The sequence below is a fragment of the Rhinatrema bivittatum genome, chromosome 1, assembly GCF_901001135.1.
Source record: "Rhinatrema bivittatum chromosome 1, aRhiBiv1.1, whole genome shotgun sequence".
NCBI lineage: Eukaryota > Metazoa > Chordata > Amphibia > Gymnophiona > Rhinatrematidae > Rhinatrema > Rhinatrema bivittatum.
Window position 1 is genome coordinate 679,132,729 of NC_042615.1, and position 20,144 is coordinate 679,152,872.

The window sequence follows — 20,144 nt, forward strand, 5'->3', positions numbered from 1 at the left end:
AGAGTTTGCAAAATTGGGAATGCCCCAGAGTGTCCTTTGATTTGTGGAGATCCAGGGAACCAGCACAAGAGAAAAAGGAGAGTTTTCTTCCTCTCCTTGAAGAGCTTACTAGAGTGGTGAAACTAAGAGGCCAGGGGCCTGAGTGTGGATATTTGATTCCTCCTGAGGAACTACCCAAGAGAGGTGCAGAATAGGAGCACTAGTGGTGGGATCTCATGTGAAGGCATACATAAGGCATTTTATAACACACCTAAGATGTGGCAGTAACCCATGCACGCCCACAGCCGACACATCTGCAAGCTCCAGCCAATCCGGCTAGACCCTGAGGCCTATTAAATTCTTCTCCCTCCGGCGCCGCGCGCCGTGCATCGCACGCCAAAGGAGCACAACAAAGGGGCCCGCCCCTTTGTGCGCCCCTTCGTGCGCCTCCTTCAAGCCTCCCGCCTGCCTCCCTACAACTGCCTTCTACTCCGCATGCCAATCCCGTCTGCCTCCGACCTCCCCCAAAGCTCCACGCGGCCGGTGTAAACCCATCAGGGGTCAGGAGCCACCGCAACCGAGACAAACGACCGCCCTATGAGGACCGCCCCAACCGCGACGAGGAAAGGCAGGACACAGACCTCCAACTATCATCTTAATTGTGTATGCTTCTCATGTTTGTTTTCTGTATACCTGCATAACTGTGCCTTCATCTCATGAATTGTTTTTCTTCTATATATACCTCTGCTAGCCTTCCATTCCACAATGCCTCCGCACTCCTTCTTCTGTCCCACCAACTACCTAATCAGACACCCCTCAAAACCATCCTTCCCCCCCCTCCAGCCCCCACAATGCTCAAAAAAGGCGCCTGACCCCCATCCCCATATCTCCCTCCCACGCAAGTCCTTACCCTATCTTCTTATTTCTCTTCTCCTCATTAACGCCCAATCCTTGAAACAAAAAACACACCTTCTCCATGATATTTTAACTGACCTCCAAACCAGAAATTTTTGCCATTACTGAAACTTGGTTTAAACCTTGTGACACTCCACTCATCAACCAACTGCCCTCTGAGACCTATGACATCTTCTCTATCCCCCGAAAAAGAAAAGAGGGGGAGGCCTTCTCCTGATAGCCAAGAAAGAATTCAAACTCACCCCACAAAATCTGCAATATCCCAAACCAATACGAAGTAGGCTTCTTCAAATTGAAATCCCTACAAATCTGCCTTATCTACACCCCCCCTGGTCTACTAGAAAAAGACTCCTCCCCTCTCACGAATTTCTCACCACCTCACTCTCTCCCAACATCCCTACGATTCTCCTTGGCGATTTTAATCTTCATGTTGATGCCACTCCTCAATCCCTGCCATGCGAAGTATTCACCTCCTCTTTAGAAGCGATGGGTTTCACACAAATTATTCACTCCCCAACCCACAAAGCCGGACATACCCTTGATCTTATATTTACCAACTCACTCATCAATACCATCCACTCCCCCACATGCCTCCCCGTCCCGTGGTCGGACCACTCCATCATCAATACAACCCTCGCTCTTTCAAATCCCACCCCCCCCCCTCTATTTCTCAGCCTAAATCTTTCCATTTCCACAAAACCTGTCCCCTAGACACTCTCGAAACTGCATGCTCCAACATTCCAATTCACCTTGACCTAGAGACAGCTGACAGTGCCAATTCTTCCTGGGCAGAAACTACCCTAAATATTGCTAACAACCTATGTCCAATCACCCAAAAAACTGTCACAGAAACCAAATCAACTAAAAAACCTTGGTACACCCACATACTCAAAACCCAAAAAATCCAACTTAGAACAGCTGAAAGACGATGGCGTAAACACCCCACTCCTGCCACCAAAACCATCTACTACCAACTTATGCATGTATATAGAATCGCTATTCAAAAAACTAAAAAAGAATACTATGCCAAGAAAAATTCACCCCTTCAATTTAACCCTAAGGCCCTGTTTACCTTGATCTCAAATCTTACCAAACCAAACGAGTCGCTACCTCATGTTCCTTCCACACAGTCTCGATGCAATGAAATTGCTCTATTCTTTTAAAAATAAAATCTCCAACATCACTGCTAAATTCACCCCCAATACCAATGATATAACCCTCCCCACCCCACACACACCCACCACCCTATCATCACTTGAACCTTCCTCAACTCTGGAAATAGAGAACATTTTAAAAAAGATGAGACCTTCTTCCCATCCTTCTGAAACCATTCCCACCAAACTTCTTCTCGCCATTCCTAAAACCATAGCCACCTCACTCTCCAAAATTGTAAACTGCTCCCTTGAACAAGGCTTGGTCCCCAACTCCCTAAACAAGCTGTAGTCAAGCCCATCCTAAAAAAAACCTCCCTTGATCCCTCCAACCTAGCCAACCTCCGTCCCATCGCCAATCTTCCTTTCCTCTCCAAAGTACTTGAGAAACTAGTAAACTCCCGTATCTCTGACCACCTTGAACAGTACAACTTGCTCCTACCAACACAATATGGTTTCCAAAAACATCTCAGTACGGAAACCCTACTCCTCTCCCTAACAGATACCATTATCAAAGGAATGGACGCTGGCAACTCCTATCTCATTGCTATGCTAGATATTTCTGCCGCCTTTGATACCGTCAATCATAACATCCTTATCAACACCCTCATCAGCATAGGAATCTCTGGTACTGCTCTGTCTTGGATCAAATCTTACCTCCAAAACCGTAGCTACACAGTCCTCACTGACAACTTTACATCTCCACCTGTTAATCTTGACTGTGGTGTCCCCCAAGGATCATCCCTCTCTTCCACCCTATTTAACATTTATATGCTCCCCCTCACCAACCTCCTCTCCAACCTTGGTGTTACGCACTTCATCTATGCAGATGATGTGCAAATCCTCATCCCTTTCACTAATTCCATCCTCACCGCACTCCAAAACTGGGATACCATTCTTGCCTCCATCAACCAGCTCCTCACTGACATGCACTTATTTATTTATTTATTTTATTTATTTATTTAAGGTTTTTCTATACCGGCATTCATGAAAGCGTTCACATCATGCCGGTTTACATGAAACAGGGGTGTGAAGAAACAACCAAGAACATAAATAAACGTGATGAAGAGATGCAGTTACAATTAACAGGGGCTGATAACTGGGAGGAGGAAAATAGAGAGAGAAAGAGGAGGTTAATTATATACAATAGTACAGTATATATACACAATCCGAAATATACAGTTGCTGAGTGGAGTCTTTAATGGTGGAGTCTTTAATGTCTTTAACTTATCCCTCAATCCTCAAAAAACTGAGCTCCTTTTCATCTCCTCTAAACATTCGTCAACACCCATCCCCCCTAACCTCTCTTCTACCACCTTTCCCTCCAACACACGAAACCTGGGTGTTATACTCGATAACCAACTTACCTTCAAACCATACATCAAATCTATTCTCAGCAGTTGCTACTTCAAATTACAAACTCTCAAAAAACTCAAACCCCTTCTCTATTTCTCCGATTTCCGTACTGTACTACAATCTATAATTTTTTCAAAAATCGATTATTGCAACGCTCTCCTCCTTGGCCTCCCTGCTACTTATATTAAACCTTTACAACTCCTACAGAACGCCACTGCACGCATCCTCACTAATGTTAACAAGAATGACCACATCACTTCCACCCTCATTGATCTTCACTGGCTTCCCATTCACTCACGAATTATTTACAAAACCCTAACCCTCATTCACAAAAGCATTACCAATGAACAGTACAATTGGTTAAACCACCCTTCCTCCCTCGCACCTCTTCAAGACCTACCCGGTCCTCACTCCGTGGAACTCTAATTTCTCCCTCCATAAAATCTACTAGACTTATTTCCACCACCAACAGAGCCCTTTCTCTCGCAGGCCCCACCCTCTGGAACTCCATGCCTCTTGACCTACGCACTGAAACCTCCACTCCCAACTTTCAAAAAGAAACTTAAAACTTGGCTCTTCCTCCAAGCTTACTCCCTCTCATCATCATCTACTAATCCTCCCACTCCAGGACCCACATCCAACACTTGCCCCATCTAGCCTTCCTCTCCCGTTTTCTCTCTCCCAATCAAGAACCTACAATAAATGCAAATGCTTCTCGTATTCTTGTATATAGAAATTGTTACATAACCTTGTATATAACCTCAACTATAACGAGTGTTGTATACAGCGATTTATAGCCTTGTATATAATCTTGATATAACAAATGTTTCGCTAAACCCCCTGTACATTATTCCTCCCCTTTGTCCACCTTTGTACACCTTTCCCTGCCCCCTCCTATGTCCCTCCTTGTTGAATCCCTCCCTTCTAATTTACCTAATTTTTTGCACTGTTATTGCGTTACCATTGTTACTCTGTTCCTTGTGTAAAGGCAATGCCTATATTTTACAATGGTTTTTAGTTACATGTAAACCGACACGATGTGCAAACGGTTGTCGGTATATAAAACTGTTTAAATTAAATAAACATAAAATGACACACATTGCCATGTTGTGTGTTGTTCTTTGACTTCAGCATACAATGTTTGATTGCTTAATCTGATAGCCTGTTTTGGCTAATGACATTTTTTTTCCTTCATTGTTTAGTTTAGTTTAGTTCACTTGATAAATCACCTTTTTTTTTTTTTTACAGGTAATCAAGGCGCTTTGTACAATTAAAATAGTGAACTGAATAAGAAATAGTCCCAAAATTATACAATTAAATACAAATAATAAAAATGAAATATATTGATATTCATTGATAATAATTAGTCAAACTAGGGGTGACATTTTAGGCACACTCACAAGAAGTACTTTCTCTTCTCTTAGCTTTAGTCATTTTCTAACTTGTTCTAGAGCCTGGTATAGATTTCACCATTGTTACTCACATCATTAAAGTGTTGACTAGTTCTCATGATATAAGGTGTTCTTCCATTTTTATCAGGTTTCATCCAGCCCCTGCCCCAAGAAACTCTCTGGAAGGTTAAAGAAAAAAAAATCAATATATAAATAATTCAAAAGTAATCTATATTTAAAGTTTGTTTCCCTAAGAACACAGATGTATAGAATGTCACATACAAGAAAAGGCCTTTGAAAAGCAACTGATAGGTAGACAGATCCAGAATTTATTTAAACAGTGCATCCCAAGCCAGGCTTTGGGATGCTGAGGCTGGGGATGCTGCAGGAGTAGCATTCACAGCCCCTGGAGTCATGGTCATCGTTAAGAGCGACATTTGGTGGTTGGATTAGAACCCATGAAAGAGTTACAGAAGGCACCCTGAAGCATGGCTCCTGATCTCCGGACCATTGCTGCAATGACCAGAATAGAAACAGTGGGAGAATGGATCTATAAACCCCAGGGTAGTTGTGAAAGTAGGTTGACGGTTCCAGAATCCCAGCGTTGGTTCCAACTGAGCTAGAATAAAAATAAAAGGAGGAGGAACTACTGGGTCAAAAACAAAACAGTGTATCTCTCTTCTGTGCAGAGCCACATACACTGGTCACCAACAGCTAAAAAGTCCTCGGTTGTGTTCTCTAAAGAGGGTTTCAGCTATTCCCCTCCTTTGTGCCCAGTCTCTAGTAGTTTAGTGGTTCAGGTCATAGATCTGTTCTTAATGTGAAGCTGTCAGATAGTTTAAAACTGAGAATTAATGCAAGATTAAAGCCCCATTGAACAATTGATCCCAAAAGGCATGACTATAAATTTAATGCATGCTTGCCACAGCAAACCCACAGAAACAGGAAGAGAGAGACTGGTATTCTGAGCACACTCTGTCTCAGTTATTTGTGATGCAAAATGAAACTAGAGAGATCATAAATTAGAACAAACCACAGCGGACAAACACTAATCAATTCTGCATGTAGCATTATCAAGGATATCAATATGAGAATCTATATAGACATCTGAAGCCACTCATGACTTACTAAAGGTTTCGGTTGTATTTATTGTTTTTGGCTAGGGCAGTTTCCTCTTTTCTCCTGCTCACAGTCAGAACCAGTGCTGGCACCATGAACCTTCATTCACAACTAGCTGGGAGATTTCTTTTCCCCAGTTTTAGCAAACAATCCTTTCCACTGCTCCTGATCTGATCATTCGAGCATTGGTCCTGAAGGCAGAAGCCATGCACAAGATTTCCTTTTGTAACCCCTATATCATGGGCTCTAAATACAGTCACTGGTGTCACCCTTATTGATGATCACAACTCTATAGCATGCCCAGCCCTCCTTGGCCAACCCGGGATGTGTAAGATCGGATCTGGGAATCAAATCGGGGACCCTCTGCAGGGGCATTTAAAGCAACAGTACTAATTATTTATTTATTTATTTGGAGCTTTTTATATACCGAGGTTTAGCGATAGCCTTCACCCCGGTTTACATAGAACATAAATTTTACATAGAACAATTTCATTGAACATGGTTTTAACAAGAAACGTCTATAACAGATAAATGGCAAGAGGAGTAACAAAGAGGGGAGATTTGTAACTAAGGACTCTATGGTCAACATGTTAAAATATATCTTAGGTAAATAATATTAAATAGTGTTAACAGATAACATATCACGGTTATGAAAGATTTAGTTAGGGGACAATTGGATGGGAAGGGGAATGTCAAGGGCTGCTAACATGTTTTAGGTGCTGTGATGATAGCAGAGACAAGGGGGGGGGAAGGAGGGAGAGCGGACAAGGGGAGGGTGAGGGCGGGCGACGGATGAGTAGCTAGTGGTGCCTAAATAAATAAATGCTTGACAATACAATTCTAAAATCAACTCACCAACTTTATTAAGCTGTGTTAGGGCTTTACCGCACTGTAAATGACTTAATGCAAAGATAAAGCACAGAATTTCAAATACCAGGTATTATCTTCCCCCAGAAAACCCCTGTGTAATGCAGGTATTAAAATGAGCTAATCTGCATGAAATCAGCTCATTACAAGTTGATCCTATGTAAATCAAATAATATAACGTGTCAAAATTTGCATTATTGTCAAGGGCAGTAGGGATTGAACTTGCGGCCTTGGGTGTTCAAGTCTAGGGGATCCTGCAGTGAAACCACAGGCATTCTAAATAAGCAACAACCCTGTAGAAAAAACTAAGCAAAACAAGGTTAGGGAGACCAGCTTCTGGGGGCTCCCTATTGGACCAATATTTAAGTGTGTCCCAACAAAGAGCTCTAGCCTGACACACCTTTGCTGGTCCAACATTTCACACAGAGTTTGTACTGTGATATCCTGTTGCCTGGCTATATTTCCTGTGTGTTGCTGTTCTGGTCCTAGTCTTCAGCTACACCTCTGGTTCCTGCTCCAGTCCTGCTCCTCAGCTACAATCCTGCTACCTACTCCAGTCCAGGTCTTCAAATTCTTCTTGGTTCCTGCTTCCATCTGGGGAGATTTTGCGGCTGCCTGCACTTAAAGATTTAACCCACAGGGAGTGGTGGCTAACCTCAGGCAGAAGACAGCGGCTCCAGTACTCATGACCTATTCAACATATGCCTCTGCCTAGACATCATACATCAGCCTCTTCTCCAGCAGAGCAGGCCGAGACAGTTATTTGACTGACAGTTACCTACATCTCAAGCGGTATAGCTAACCTTCCTCGAGAGCACTGGGTGTTAATGCAGGTTGCCATGTACCTAGGTTCTGGTCTTAAAGGGGCCATTCGACACTAGAGTTCCCCCCTCACCCCAGAGGAGTGTCAAACAGTGGGTCTCATGAGAGCCCCTTACCCACCTGCTGATGCAAGATTATGTGATGGAAGTGTAAAAATAAAAGATTTAACTTTTTGTGCAGCAGTACTTCATCCCCCTCCTCCTGACCTCCAAGCCCTCTCCCCTTGCTTTTTTTTTTTTTTTTTTAAAGATCTGCCCACCTCCACCCCCTTCTGGAACCCTGCCATGGAATCCATGTTTCACTTCCAATTATCTCTGGTGAGTGGACAAGTGACAGCCAAAGCACCCCTCAGCAGGGCACGATTCAATATCATGTGCGTAAAAAACGTGGTCGCTCAATGCAATACACAAATGAGCTGCGTCTCACCATGGAGCGATACAGAGGCATTATGACATTTTCCGTTTTATTAACCATTCCCTTCCTAATTATTCCTAACATCTGTTTTGCTTTTTTGACTGCTGCAGCACACTGAGCCGACGATTTTAAAGTATTATCCACTGTGATGCCTAGATCTTTTTCCTGGGTGGTAGCTCCTAATATGGAACCTAACATCATGTAACTACAGCAAGGGTTATTTTTCCCTATATGCAACACTTTGCACTTGTCCACATTAAATTTCATCTGCCACTTGGATGCCCAATCTTCCAGTCTTGCAAAGTCCTCCTGTAATGTATCACAATCTGCTTGTGATTTAACTACTCTGAATAAATTGTATCATCTGCAATTTGATAACCTCACTCGTCGTTTTCCTTTCCAGATTCATTTATATATATTGAAAAGCACCAGTCCAAGTACAGATCCCTGAGGCACTCCACTGTTTATCCTTTTCCACTGAGAAAATTGACCATTTAATCCTACTCTCTGTTTCCTGTCTTTTAACCAGTTTGTAATCCACGAAAGGACATCACCTCCTATCCCATGACTTTTTAGTTTTCTTAGAAGCCTCTCATGAGGGACTTTGTCAACCGCTTCTGAAAATCCAAAATACACTACATCTACCAGTTCACCTTTATCCACGTTTATTAACCCCTCAAAAAATGAAAGCAGTGTGGCGGAAGTGGACTTAATCTGCCAAAGGATGGCTGCTTAGATCTTTTCTCCAGCACTCCCCACAGCATAAACTGTTAATTCAGCCAGTTCCAGAAGTGCAAAAGCTGCAATTTTCGCCTATAGGAGTCGCTTTAACTACAGGGATCATGTCTACCAGGAAAAAAGCGGTGGACCTCCAGCAATTTTCGTTTGATGCAGGCGGCTCCCGTTTTGCGGCCCTGAATGAACCTATCGGGGGAGAAGGCCAGGATGGCGCAGGGACTAAACATTGCCCGGAGACGAAGGACTCGGATGAGGGCAATGAGCCTATCTACAAAAGAGACTTACAACATTGGTTCCAGGATTTGAAAAAGGATATAAAACTCTGTCGGAAGAATTCCTTGACGCTATCTCTATCTCCAAACTGATATCAAGGACCTGGGACATCGGGTGGATGACGGAGAGGCTCAAATGGAGGAACATGACACGCGGATCACAGCTCTGAAATCTGAAATAGAAAATCTGTGACAAATTCAAGAAGAAGAACGGCGCTGAAGCTTGAGGACATTGAAAACCACACACGACGCAACAATCTGCGCATCAGGGGTCTTCCAGAAGAGCCAGATTATAATAACACCGCCGAAGTGGTTCAACTCATCTGTCGGGCGCTCTTGCAGGTGGCAGTGGTGCAACCAGCCAGTGAGGTCTCAGAGGTAACTACAGACGTTGTCATGGAGCGGGCGCACAGAGCACTGGGGGCAGCCCCAAGAAACGTTCCAAGGGACATAGTGCTTTGCATGCATAGTTTTTTAGTAAAAGAGGCAATAATGAAAGCAGCCTGGAAACTAGATGCCTTTGAATGGGAGGGCCATGCACTTTCCATTTACAATGATCTCGCGCCGGCGACTTTGAAACGGCACAGGCACTTTCAGCCAGTTACTGCGATCCTTCACAAAGAACATCACCGATACAGATGGCTGTATCCATGTGGTGTAGCATTCACCATCAAAGGGATAACATCGAGGGTGAGAACGCCGGCAGAAGCAGCATCTATCCTTAAAGAGGCGGGCATAGAGATTGCATATACTGCCGCCATGAAAGATTCACGGCAACCAGCGGTGGAACCTGCAACATGGCAGAGGGTGGGAAAAGGACGTTGGCGCCTAAAGAGAACCTCAGATTCAGCGGAGCCTCGGTGGATGTGGAGACTGATAGTGGGAAAGAATTTGCTAATACTTGAAGGACTCCTGTGCACATATTGGGATTGTTTCAATAGTGGGTACACTGAAAGGGTGTACATTCACTATTATATTCAAACTGGCATGGAGTTACCATGTGGCTCCATGCTAGCAGCTTATGTAGATATGATTACCTATATTCCTTCAATCCTGGGACCGGAGGGATAGAGCATTGTTTGTTTGGTTTTTGGATGGGAGTGGGGGGAGCGGATGTCTGCTTCATGAGGGTGACTTTGTGTGTCTGAGGGGTAGAGGGTTGGGGGGGGGGGGGGTTGGTAGGTGGGGAGGGGGAAAGCATGATATGTATGGTTGTGTTAATTTGACAGAATGGGTATGGTATGATCTGGACTGCTGATAGCGTAAGAGGGATATCAATTTTTATGACGCCCCTTAGGTTTTATCCCACATGTGAAGGGATTAAATTGCAAATGAAGTGACAGCAAGTGTGTAATGAGCTTACCAGATATCACGCTTCAGTGGTTTTTCTTCAAGAGACGCAGTTTAAAGCGGAAGCTTGGACACCTGTTAAGGACCGCGTCTCTATCAACATAGATATTATGCTGCCAGCACTCCAGATTGTAGATATAGTGGTGTAGGCATTTTGTTTGCTAACAATCTGGGGGAGGAAGTTCTTGAGACGGTGATAGGCCCTAAAGGCCCGGTATTTAATACTAGTGGTAGAGATCCAAAATTACAAAATTCATTTTAGTTAATGTGTATTGCCCAAACCAAGATCAGGGTGTGTATTGCTGACCAGATTAATCAGAAACTGCATCAAATAAATGGGGGATATGTAGTGATGGGCGGGAGATTTTAATCTGGCGCATAAGGTGGGGATAGATTCCTCCTCGGGACAGGGGGGTGTGACTCAGAGAGTATCGGAGGGCCTTTACTCGGCCTGCTAGCTGATTGGCAACTGATTGATAATTGGCAGCTACTTTATCCCTCAAAAGCAGGAATTATTCATTTTACTCCAGGCCACATAACACGGATACACGGATTGATTATTTTTTAATTGATATTAAAGCATTGAGTGACACACCAGGAAAGCTGAGATAGAAACATTACTTGGTCGGAACATGCTCCAGTCTGGTGGGAGGTGGATTTGCCTAATGGTGATCAGGGCATGCGTTACTGGAAGTTTAATGACAGCTTAATAAAAACTAAAGCGTACTTCCCCCAAATTGCAAACAACAAGTAGAGGACTACTTATTACTTAATAGTGAGTCTGAGCTGTCACCTATGTCGGTTTGGGAGGGCTTGAAGGCTACCATGAGAGGCAATTTTATTAGTCTAGGGGTTTATAATGTTGCGGAATAAATTATTAGTGCAAATAACAGAATTGGAAAAGGGCACATAAACAGGATCAACGATCTACTATACGCTCAGGAAATTAGATGAAGATCCGTCAGCAGCTGAAAGACTTAGATGCTGATTGCATAGCACACCAAGTGGACTTAGTGAAGCAAATCTACTATGAACAGGGCGATAAATCCAGTAAACGTTGTGTCCATCGGTCTTCGATGGCTTTGCCCCGCCTACCTCTCTCTACTTGCGGCTCCTCGCGCTCATCTTGGACTGATGGCCGCCGCGGGTGTCTGTTTGCCGACCTCTCCAGTGTCCCCGGACCGGCTTTGGTGCTGCCTCCAGCCATGCTCCTTCAAGGTACCTATAAGGCGCGCATGCGCACAGCCACCCTCATCTTTATTTCCAGGTTGGCGTGAACCTCAGGGGCGCCCTCTTGTTCTGACGTCACGACTCCAGGGTATATCTGCCTACTACATTTGCTAGCTCATTGAGTTAGCAATGGAATTCATATGGATGGGATTCGCTCTCCGTTCCTAAGCTACTCTGCAACTCCAGCTCTCTACTGGAACTGTTACTACCCTTCAGGGTCACCAACGGGGTACCCAATCCTCGGGGGCTTCTCTGCTTCCTTCTGGTGCTTTCAGGAAACTGGTACTTGCTCATCGAGGGCCCATGTTTCCTGTGTCGCTGCCTGCAACTTCTATCTTCTACTTGGAAGAACTAACTACAGTAATCATCTGTGAGTACATGAAATCTCTCTCTACAGTACCGCTTCGCTGGAATCAGGTACTCGCTCCTCGAGGGCCTGCCCTCTGCTCCGGTGCCAGACCTCTCGTCTAGTGGAATCTTGGCTACTGCTAGTGAGTACAATGCTACCGAGTCTCTCTGCTCTAAGGGATCAGGTACTCGCTCCTCGAGGGCCTGCCTCTCCCTGTCTTGGAGCTCTCCCTATTCCTACTTAGGACTCTGAATGCTAATCTGTTGTGTGCTCATGACTCTCAGTCTCTTTCCACTACAGCACTGCTTACAGAGGAACCATTCCAGCATTCTGTGAGAGACGCGCCCAGCCAGGCTCTACAACCACTACTCACTACTTCCACCTCTGGTGGTTCCAAATATTGTTTAATAAGATTCAAATCTGTGTTTGTCTGTCCGGAGTTTAGCCTGACACTGTGGTCCCTCAAGGGACTGCCCCCCGTGGGCGTGGTCAGCTGCCACAGTGTCCAAGGATCCACCCAAACACCAATAACCATAACAGATTGCTAACTCCATGGATCCGGCTCAGCTCAACGCCCTGCAGACCATTCCAGGCCTGGCCTTGCGCGTTGCTGAACAACATGACACACTGGAGAAATTAACTACTGTGTTTCATCAGCTGCACGCACAGAAGAATCAAGATTCTACATCCAGTAATGAAGGTCAGTTACCTGAAGTAACTATAAAGACTATTGTGCCTCTTGCTGCTCCAGTAAGTTTTTCTGGAGAGATTCACAGAACAAGAGGCTTCTTAAACCAGTGTTGTATGCATTTTGCATTGCAACCTACTCATTTCCCCACAGCCTACGCCAAGACTACTTATATTCTATCCTACCTGGATGGAAGGGTTTTGACTTGGGCTTCCGCGCTGTGGGAACGCAAAGACCCTATACTTCAGGATATTGACGGATTTATGGACTTGTTTAAATCCGTTTTTGATGATCCTGCCCGGTATACTGTTGCTGGTTCTACATTGGTGGACCTGAAGCAAGGCAACCGATCTCTGGCTGATTTCGCTATAGAGTTCAAGACCCTTGCGACTGAGTTACACTGGGACCCTAGATGCCTAAAAACTCTTTTTCAAAGGTTTGGATTCCCGCTTGAAGGACAAGCTGGCTGCTCGTGAAACACCTGACTCGCTGGATGACCTAGTGGCATTGTCTACTAGAATTGATCACCAGCTTCGTGATAAGGTGCTAGAGCTCAAGCCTTGTAAAGGACCTGTTCAGAAGGAAGTTCGTGCTAAGCCTGCACTCAGGATGATTCCATTAACTCCCGTTGCCAGTGGAGAAGAACTGATGCAACTTGGTCGCGGACACCTTATATCCAAAGAGAGAAGACTTCGGAAGAGGAATGGATTATGCATGTACTGTAAACAAGCTGGTCATGCAGTCCAAACATGCCCGATATGTACGGGAAACGAACGGGCTTAAGTCCTGCGGGAGGACTCTTCTTAGGCCTCACTACGCCCTCTCCTCCGCTCTCTCTCCCTGTCTCTCTGATCTGCGGACCGTTGGAGTTTCAGACTCCTGTCCTGGTGGACTCAGGGGCAGGAGGTAATTTTATACTTCAATGTTTAGTGGAACACTTGAGGATTCCCCTCACCACTATGAAAACTCCACTACTCTTATCATCTATTCATGGGGAGCCTTTACCAGGTGCTGTTACCCGTTGTACTGAACCGGTATCTCTCCGCACTGGTGCTCTCCATACCGAACAGATTTCCTTCTTTTTTGGAGAAGGCCCTGCACCCTATCGTTCTGGGGTTACCCTGGTTGCAGCTGCATATGCCGCAATTCAATTGGGCCACATTAGAACTCTCTCCATTCCGGGGCCCAGAATGTCATGGCGGATGCCTAAAGGAGGTTACTCCTATCCTCTGTATGCCTACTACCCCAGTGATGCCAGGACTGCCACCTCAGTACGCATCATTTTGTGATGTGTTCTCCAAAAAAGCTGCTGACATCCTTCCTCCACATAGATCTTATGATTGTGCCATAAGACTGAAACCTAATGCTGAACCTCCTAAAGGACATGTCTACTCCCTGTTGGTGGTGGAGAATAAAGCCATGTCGGAGTATATTGAGGAGAATTTGCAAAAGGGGTTCATAAGATCATCTAACTCCTGTGGGCAAGGGCTTCTCTCTTGTGGGGAAGAAGGACGGGTCCCTACCCCTTGTATCGATTATAGAGGTCTGAACAGATCACGATTAAAGACCGATACCCCTTACCTCTGATCTCGGAGCTGTTTGATCGACTGCAAGGGGCCAAGATATTCTCAAAACTTGACCTGAAGGGAGCCTATAACTTGGTTCACATTCGCGATGGCAATGAGTGGAAAACAGCTTTCACACTCAGACGGCCATTTTGAATATTTGGTGATGCCTTTCGGCCTGTGCAATGCCCCCGCCGTGTTTCAGAACATGATGAACGACATCTTGCGGGACCTTCTGTACAAATGTATCATTGTCTACCTAGATGACATCTTGATCTTTTCACAAGATATGCCTACTCATCTAGCAGATGTCAAACAAGTATTACTGAGACTTCAAGAACACCGTCTCTACGCCAAATTGTCGAAATGTGAGTTTCACAAGGAATCTGTGCCTTTTCTTGGCTACATCGTATCAAAACAAGGCTTCCAGATGGATCCCCCAAAATTAGAGACTATCAAGAATTGGTCTCAACCTACCAGTCTGAAGGCCCTGAGACAATTTTTGGGGTTTACAAATTACTATAGAAGCTTTATCAAGAACTACTCTTCTTTAACAGTGCCCTTAACTGCGATGACATGGAAAGGGCCAACGCTTCAAAATGGTCTGCGGAGGTCATTTCCTTTCCGTATTCAAGAAATTAGACTGCCTTTTTCCACCGAGCCATGCCTGCATCACCCGGACCCTAACAGACCCTTCCTTGTGAAGGTTGACGCTTCAGATGTTGGAGTGGGGGCCGTGTTGAGCCAAACTGGAGATCTATAGCTTTGCATCCCTGCTCCTTTTTCTCGCGGCGCTTTTCTCCTGCAGAGAAGAACTATGGGATCAGAGATAAAGAGCTCCTGGCTATTAAGACGGCATTCGAGGAATGGCAGCCTTGGCTCGAAGGTGCCCAACACATCAAATTACCGTATTCTCGGACCATAAGAATCTAGAGTATCTCCGTCATGTGCAACGTCTTAACCACAGACAAGCCAGATGGTCCTTGTTTTTTAATCGCTTTGACTTTGTGCTCAAATACCATCCCAGAGACAAGAATACCAGAGCAGATGCCCTGTCTCACTCTTTCCTCTCTGAGGATGTTCCTGAAGAACCACAGCATATCATCGACCCGAAGAAAGTCATCTTGGCGGCTACCTACTCCGTGCCTGCCGGTAAAACTATTGTACCGTAGAACCTCAGAAGGAAACTATTACACTGGGCTCATGTTTCCAAGCTGGCTGGCCATTCTGATCAATGCTGTACCCTGCTGAAATTACAGAAGTACTATTGGTGGCCTACTATCAAGGAGGACACGTACTCCTATGTAGCGTCATGCTCCAACTGTGCCAAACATAAACCTACTTCTGGTCAGCCTTGGGGATTGCTGCAACCGCTGCCAGTTCCGGAGGAGCCATGGACTCACATCACTACAGACTTGTAGTTGATCTGCCACCTTCTGGAAGAATGAATACTATTGGGTGACGGTTGACCATTTCAGTAAGATGGCCCATTTCGTGGTGCTGCCTGGCTTACCCTCAGCCTTGGAGCTTGCTAAGCTCTTCATTGTCCACATCTTTCGCCTACATGGCATACCGAAGCACATCGTCTCGGACAGAGGATCACAATTCACGGCAAAATTCTGGAAGGCTTTGTGCAAGCTATTTGACATCTCTCTGGATTAAACATCTGCTTATCATCCCCAATCAAATGGCCAAACTGAGAGGATGAATAGGACCCTAAAACAGTTCATTCATGCCTATGTGAGTTGCCATCAGAATAACTGGGCCGAACTGTTGCCATGGGCAGAATTCGCCATTAACTCACATCCAGCGTCATCCACTGGATCAACACCATTTGAAGTGGTTTATGGACGACTACATTCACCACCACTTCCACTGACTCTCTCACTGTCGTCCCCAGCAGCTGAATCCACTGCTGATGATATCCATCAATTATGGATTCAGACTAAAGACATGCTATTTAAAGCGGGTGAACGAGCAAAGAAATCATACAACGCTCATCATTCTAAAGCGCCTGTATTTCTACCTGGTGACAAAGTCTGGCTGTCAACTAAGCACTTGAGATTAAAGTTACCTTCTACTCAATTTGCTCCACGCTACGTTGGACCATTTCAATTCTCCGACATCTTGGCAACATTACGTACAGTCTGAAGCTACCGCCTGGATTGAAAATCCATAATGCATTCCACGTTTCACTTTTGAAACCTCCATTCTCAGTAAGTTCTCACCCAAGTCTCCAGAACCAACTTCTATTACCACAGAAGAAGACCTTGAATATAAGGTTGAAGCCATTCTGGATGTAAGAAGACATGGCAAAACTTGGGAATACCTTCTATCTTGGGAAGGTTATGGCCCCGAAGAAAATTCTTGGGAGCCGATGGCAAATATTCTGGACAAAGAGATGATTCTTCTTCAATTTCATTGATGCATCCACACAAACCTAAACCTGGTATAAAGGCTGGAGGCCATCCTTTGAAGGGGGGTATTGTTGCGTCCGTCGGTCTTCGACGGCTTCACCCCGCCTACCTCTCTCTACTTGTGGCTCCTCCCGCTCACCTTGGACTGATGGCGCCAGCATCTGTTTGCCGACCTCTCCTTTGGCTGGCCTCCCGCCATGCTCCTTCAAAGTACCTCTAGGGCGGGCGCGCGCTTGCCGCCTTCATATTTATTTCCAGGTTGCGCGAACCTCAGGGGTGCCCCCCGGTTCTGACGTCACGACTCCAGGGTATATCTGCCTATTATATTTGCTAGCAAGTTGAGTTAACAACGGAATTCATATGGATGGGATCCGCTCTCTGTTCCTAAACTACTCTGCCACTCCAGCTCTCTACTGGAACTCTTACTACCCTTCGGGGTCACTAACGGGGTACCCGCTCCTCGGGGGCCTCTCTGCTTCTTTCAGGTGCTATCAGGAAACTGGTACTCGCTCCTCAAGGGCCCATGTTCCCTGTGTCGCTGCCTGCAACTTCTATAAGAAACATCTCTCTCTACACTACCGCTTCGACCATGTTCCCTGTGTCGCTGCCTGCAATTTCTACAAGAAACATCTCTCTCTACAGTACTGTACTGCTTCGCTGGAATCAGGTACTCGCTCCTCGAGGGCCTGCCTTCTGCTCCGGTGCCAGACCTCTCGTCTAGTGGAATCTTGGCTACTGCTAGTAGGTACAACACTACTGAGTCTCTGCTCTAAGGGATCAGGTACTCGCTCCTCGAGGGCCTGCTCTCCCTGTCTTGGAGCTCTCCTATTCTACTTGGGACTCTGAATGCTAATTCTATTGTGTGCTAATAACTCTCAGTCTCTTTCCACTACAGCACTGCTTATAGAGGAACCATTCCAGTGTTCTGTGAGAGACGCACCCAGCTGGGCTCTACAACCACTACTCATTACTGCCACCTCTGGTGGTTCCAAATATTGTTTAATAAGATTCAAATCTGTGTTTGTCTGTCTGGAGTTTAGCCTGACACTGTGGTCCCTCACGGGACTGCCCCCCATGGGCGTGGTCAGCTGCCACAGTGTCCAAGGATCCACCCAAACATCAATAACTATAACAGTAAATTACTGGCACACAAGTTGAAAGGCCAAAGAACTCAATCCCATATTCATGTTATCAAAGATAGTAAAGGGGAGTGCATACTATATTACAAGAAATCACGGATTGTTTTATGAAATTCTATGAGGATTTATATACTACAGATCATGAGGTTACAGAGGAGGAAATAACCCAATTTTTGGGTGGAATATCATTGCCAGCTATTTTACCAGAGACAGGAGACATATTGAGGTCCCCCATCTTGGTACTTGAAGTTCAAAATGCAATTAAATCTCTGAAACCAGGGAAAGCTCCTGGGCTGGATGGGTACACATCCCATTTTTATAAAACGTTTATGGGAGTATTAGTGAATCCGCTTAAGGACATGTTTAATGCGCTGAGGGAAGGACAGCGGTTATTGCTTAACGGCAACACAGCAGGAATCACGATAATCCCAAAGCTGGTAAGGACGAGATGTTATGCGGGTCATATTGTCCTATCTCTTTGATAAATATAGATCTAAAATTATTGGCTAAGATGTTGGCCACACGCCTACGTGTGGTAATTTTAGATTTGGTGAAGGACGATCAAGCAGGATTTATGCCCGGAAGATCTACCTCTGATAATGTCCGTAAGATTCTAGATCTCATGTTGGAAGTGAAATATAGTAAATCTCCCTCAATTTTTATGACCATTGATGCAGAAAAAGCATTCGATAGAGTTCATTGGCCTTTTGTATTTGCTGTGATGGAAAAGATGAGATTACTTGGGTAAAAGAATTGTATAGGGATCCACGGGCTTGTATCAAAATTAATGGAGGGTATACACAGTCGTTCCCTATTCATAGGGGCACCAGGCAGAGGTGTCCACTCTCACTGCTGCTCTTTACACTGAGTGTGGAACCTCTAGCTGAATTGGTTTGTAATGCCCGGGACATTCACGGGATTCTGATGGACAAGACCCGATATAAAATCTCTTTATATGCGGACGATATTATTTTTATAGTTACAGACCCAGCTTCATCCCTACGGGCATTAACGGCAGTGTTAAAGCAATTTGGGGCAGTTTCAGGGTTCCGGGATAACATGGATAAGTCAGAGATTCTTCCTATAGGCCTTACGCTGGAATAACACTCTAAATTGATACAAATATTTCCCTACCGATGGACACAGGTCCTATACGTTATTGGGGGTTAACTTAGTGGAGGATCATAAAGATCGGTTTAAAGCAAATTATACACCGTTAATTGACCAACTGCATAAAGATATGCAACATTGGGATAGTTATATTTCGTGGATGAGAAGGATTGCAGTGGTCAAGATGAACCTATTCCCCAGACTCAGTTATCTCTTTCAGGTGCTACCCTGCTTGCTCTCAGATGAATGGTTCAGGGACTTACAGTGGAAATTCTTCTCCTATATTTGGAAAAGAAGACCTTCGAGAGTAGCTCAGAATGTTCTGTTCCGTCCCAGAACTAAATGGTGGTTAGGAGTACCACATCTTAAGAAATACTATGTGGCTTCGCAACTTTAAGCAATGTGGAGTGCCACATTTCGAGCAGTAGGAAACAATGGATGTCTATTGAACGATCCTGGTTAGGAAGGGGTCAATTGGAGAGCATTTTTTTGGGAACGGCAGATACCTAATCTTAGGGAACCTTCTATATTGGCCCTGTTTGCACTGTACTTTGTCTTTGTGGTATAATTGGCGGGAACGAATAACCGGGAAAAAAGGATATTTTTTCCCAGCTTGGTTTACAACCATGTCAAATTTTCCTGTGGGGAGCACATCACAGACCTTTCAGACATGGGTGGAGAAGGGACTGTATAGGATTCACCAAGTATGGGAAGCAGGAGTGGTGAAGCCATTTCCATTTCTACAGAGAGATCATCTCCTGAATACCGTAGATTTCTTGACGTATGCACAACTGCATCATTTTCTACGTAGTTCGGAGGTATCCAGAGATCTCTGGAAGGGAGTTTTGTTAATGGAAGGCTTCTGTATAGCATCTAGGAAACCAGCAAAATTGATGTCTAAAATCTATAAATTACTGGAGGATAATGAAATCTATCAGGCGACACATCTGAGGGCCTGGGTGTGAGATTTGGGGGGAGACTGGGATAAAGAACAGTGGGATTCCTGTTTTCTGGGTCTGGGGAGACATCCCACGTCTACGTCTATGATTGAAAATGAATATAAAGTGTTCTTATCGGTAGTATCTAAGCCCTGATGTTCTAGTGAAGAGGTATCCTCAACTTTCAAACAAATGTTGGCGTTGTGAACAGGCGGAGGGAACTTTTGCTCATATATTGGTGGACTTGCCCCAGTTATACAGACGTTCTGGGTGAGAGTTCAAAAGATGGCTAAGGACATGTTTAGGGGTGGAATCTTTGTTACTCCTAGAATCT

The 20,144-nt window shown here is 44.9% G+C and overlaps 1 protein-coding gene across 2 annotated transcripts in view; it reads right to left on the bottom strand.

The window, feature by feature from the left end:
• Positions 1-20,144, bottom strand: part of RASGRF2 (Ras protein specific guanine nucleotide releasing factor 2) — an 888,178-nt gene that overhangs the window by 168,232 nt on the left and 699,802 nt on the right. Inside the window, exon 22 of one of the 2 annotated variants that reach the window (XM_029574148.1) lies at positions 4,885-4,971. In XM_029574148.1, the coding sequence (XP_029430008.1) occupies positions 4,885-4,971 (87 nt within the window). Of the gene's footprint in view, positions 1-4,884; positions 4,972-8,806; positions 9,198-20,144 lie in introns of those variants that run through there. The other variant, XR_003852277.1, reaches the window with a different exon arrangement.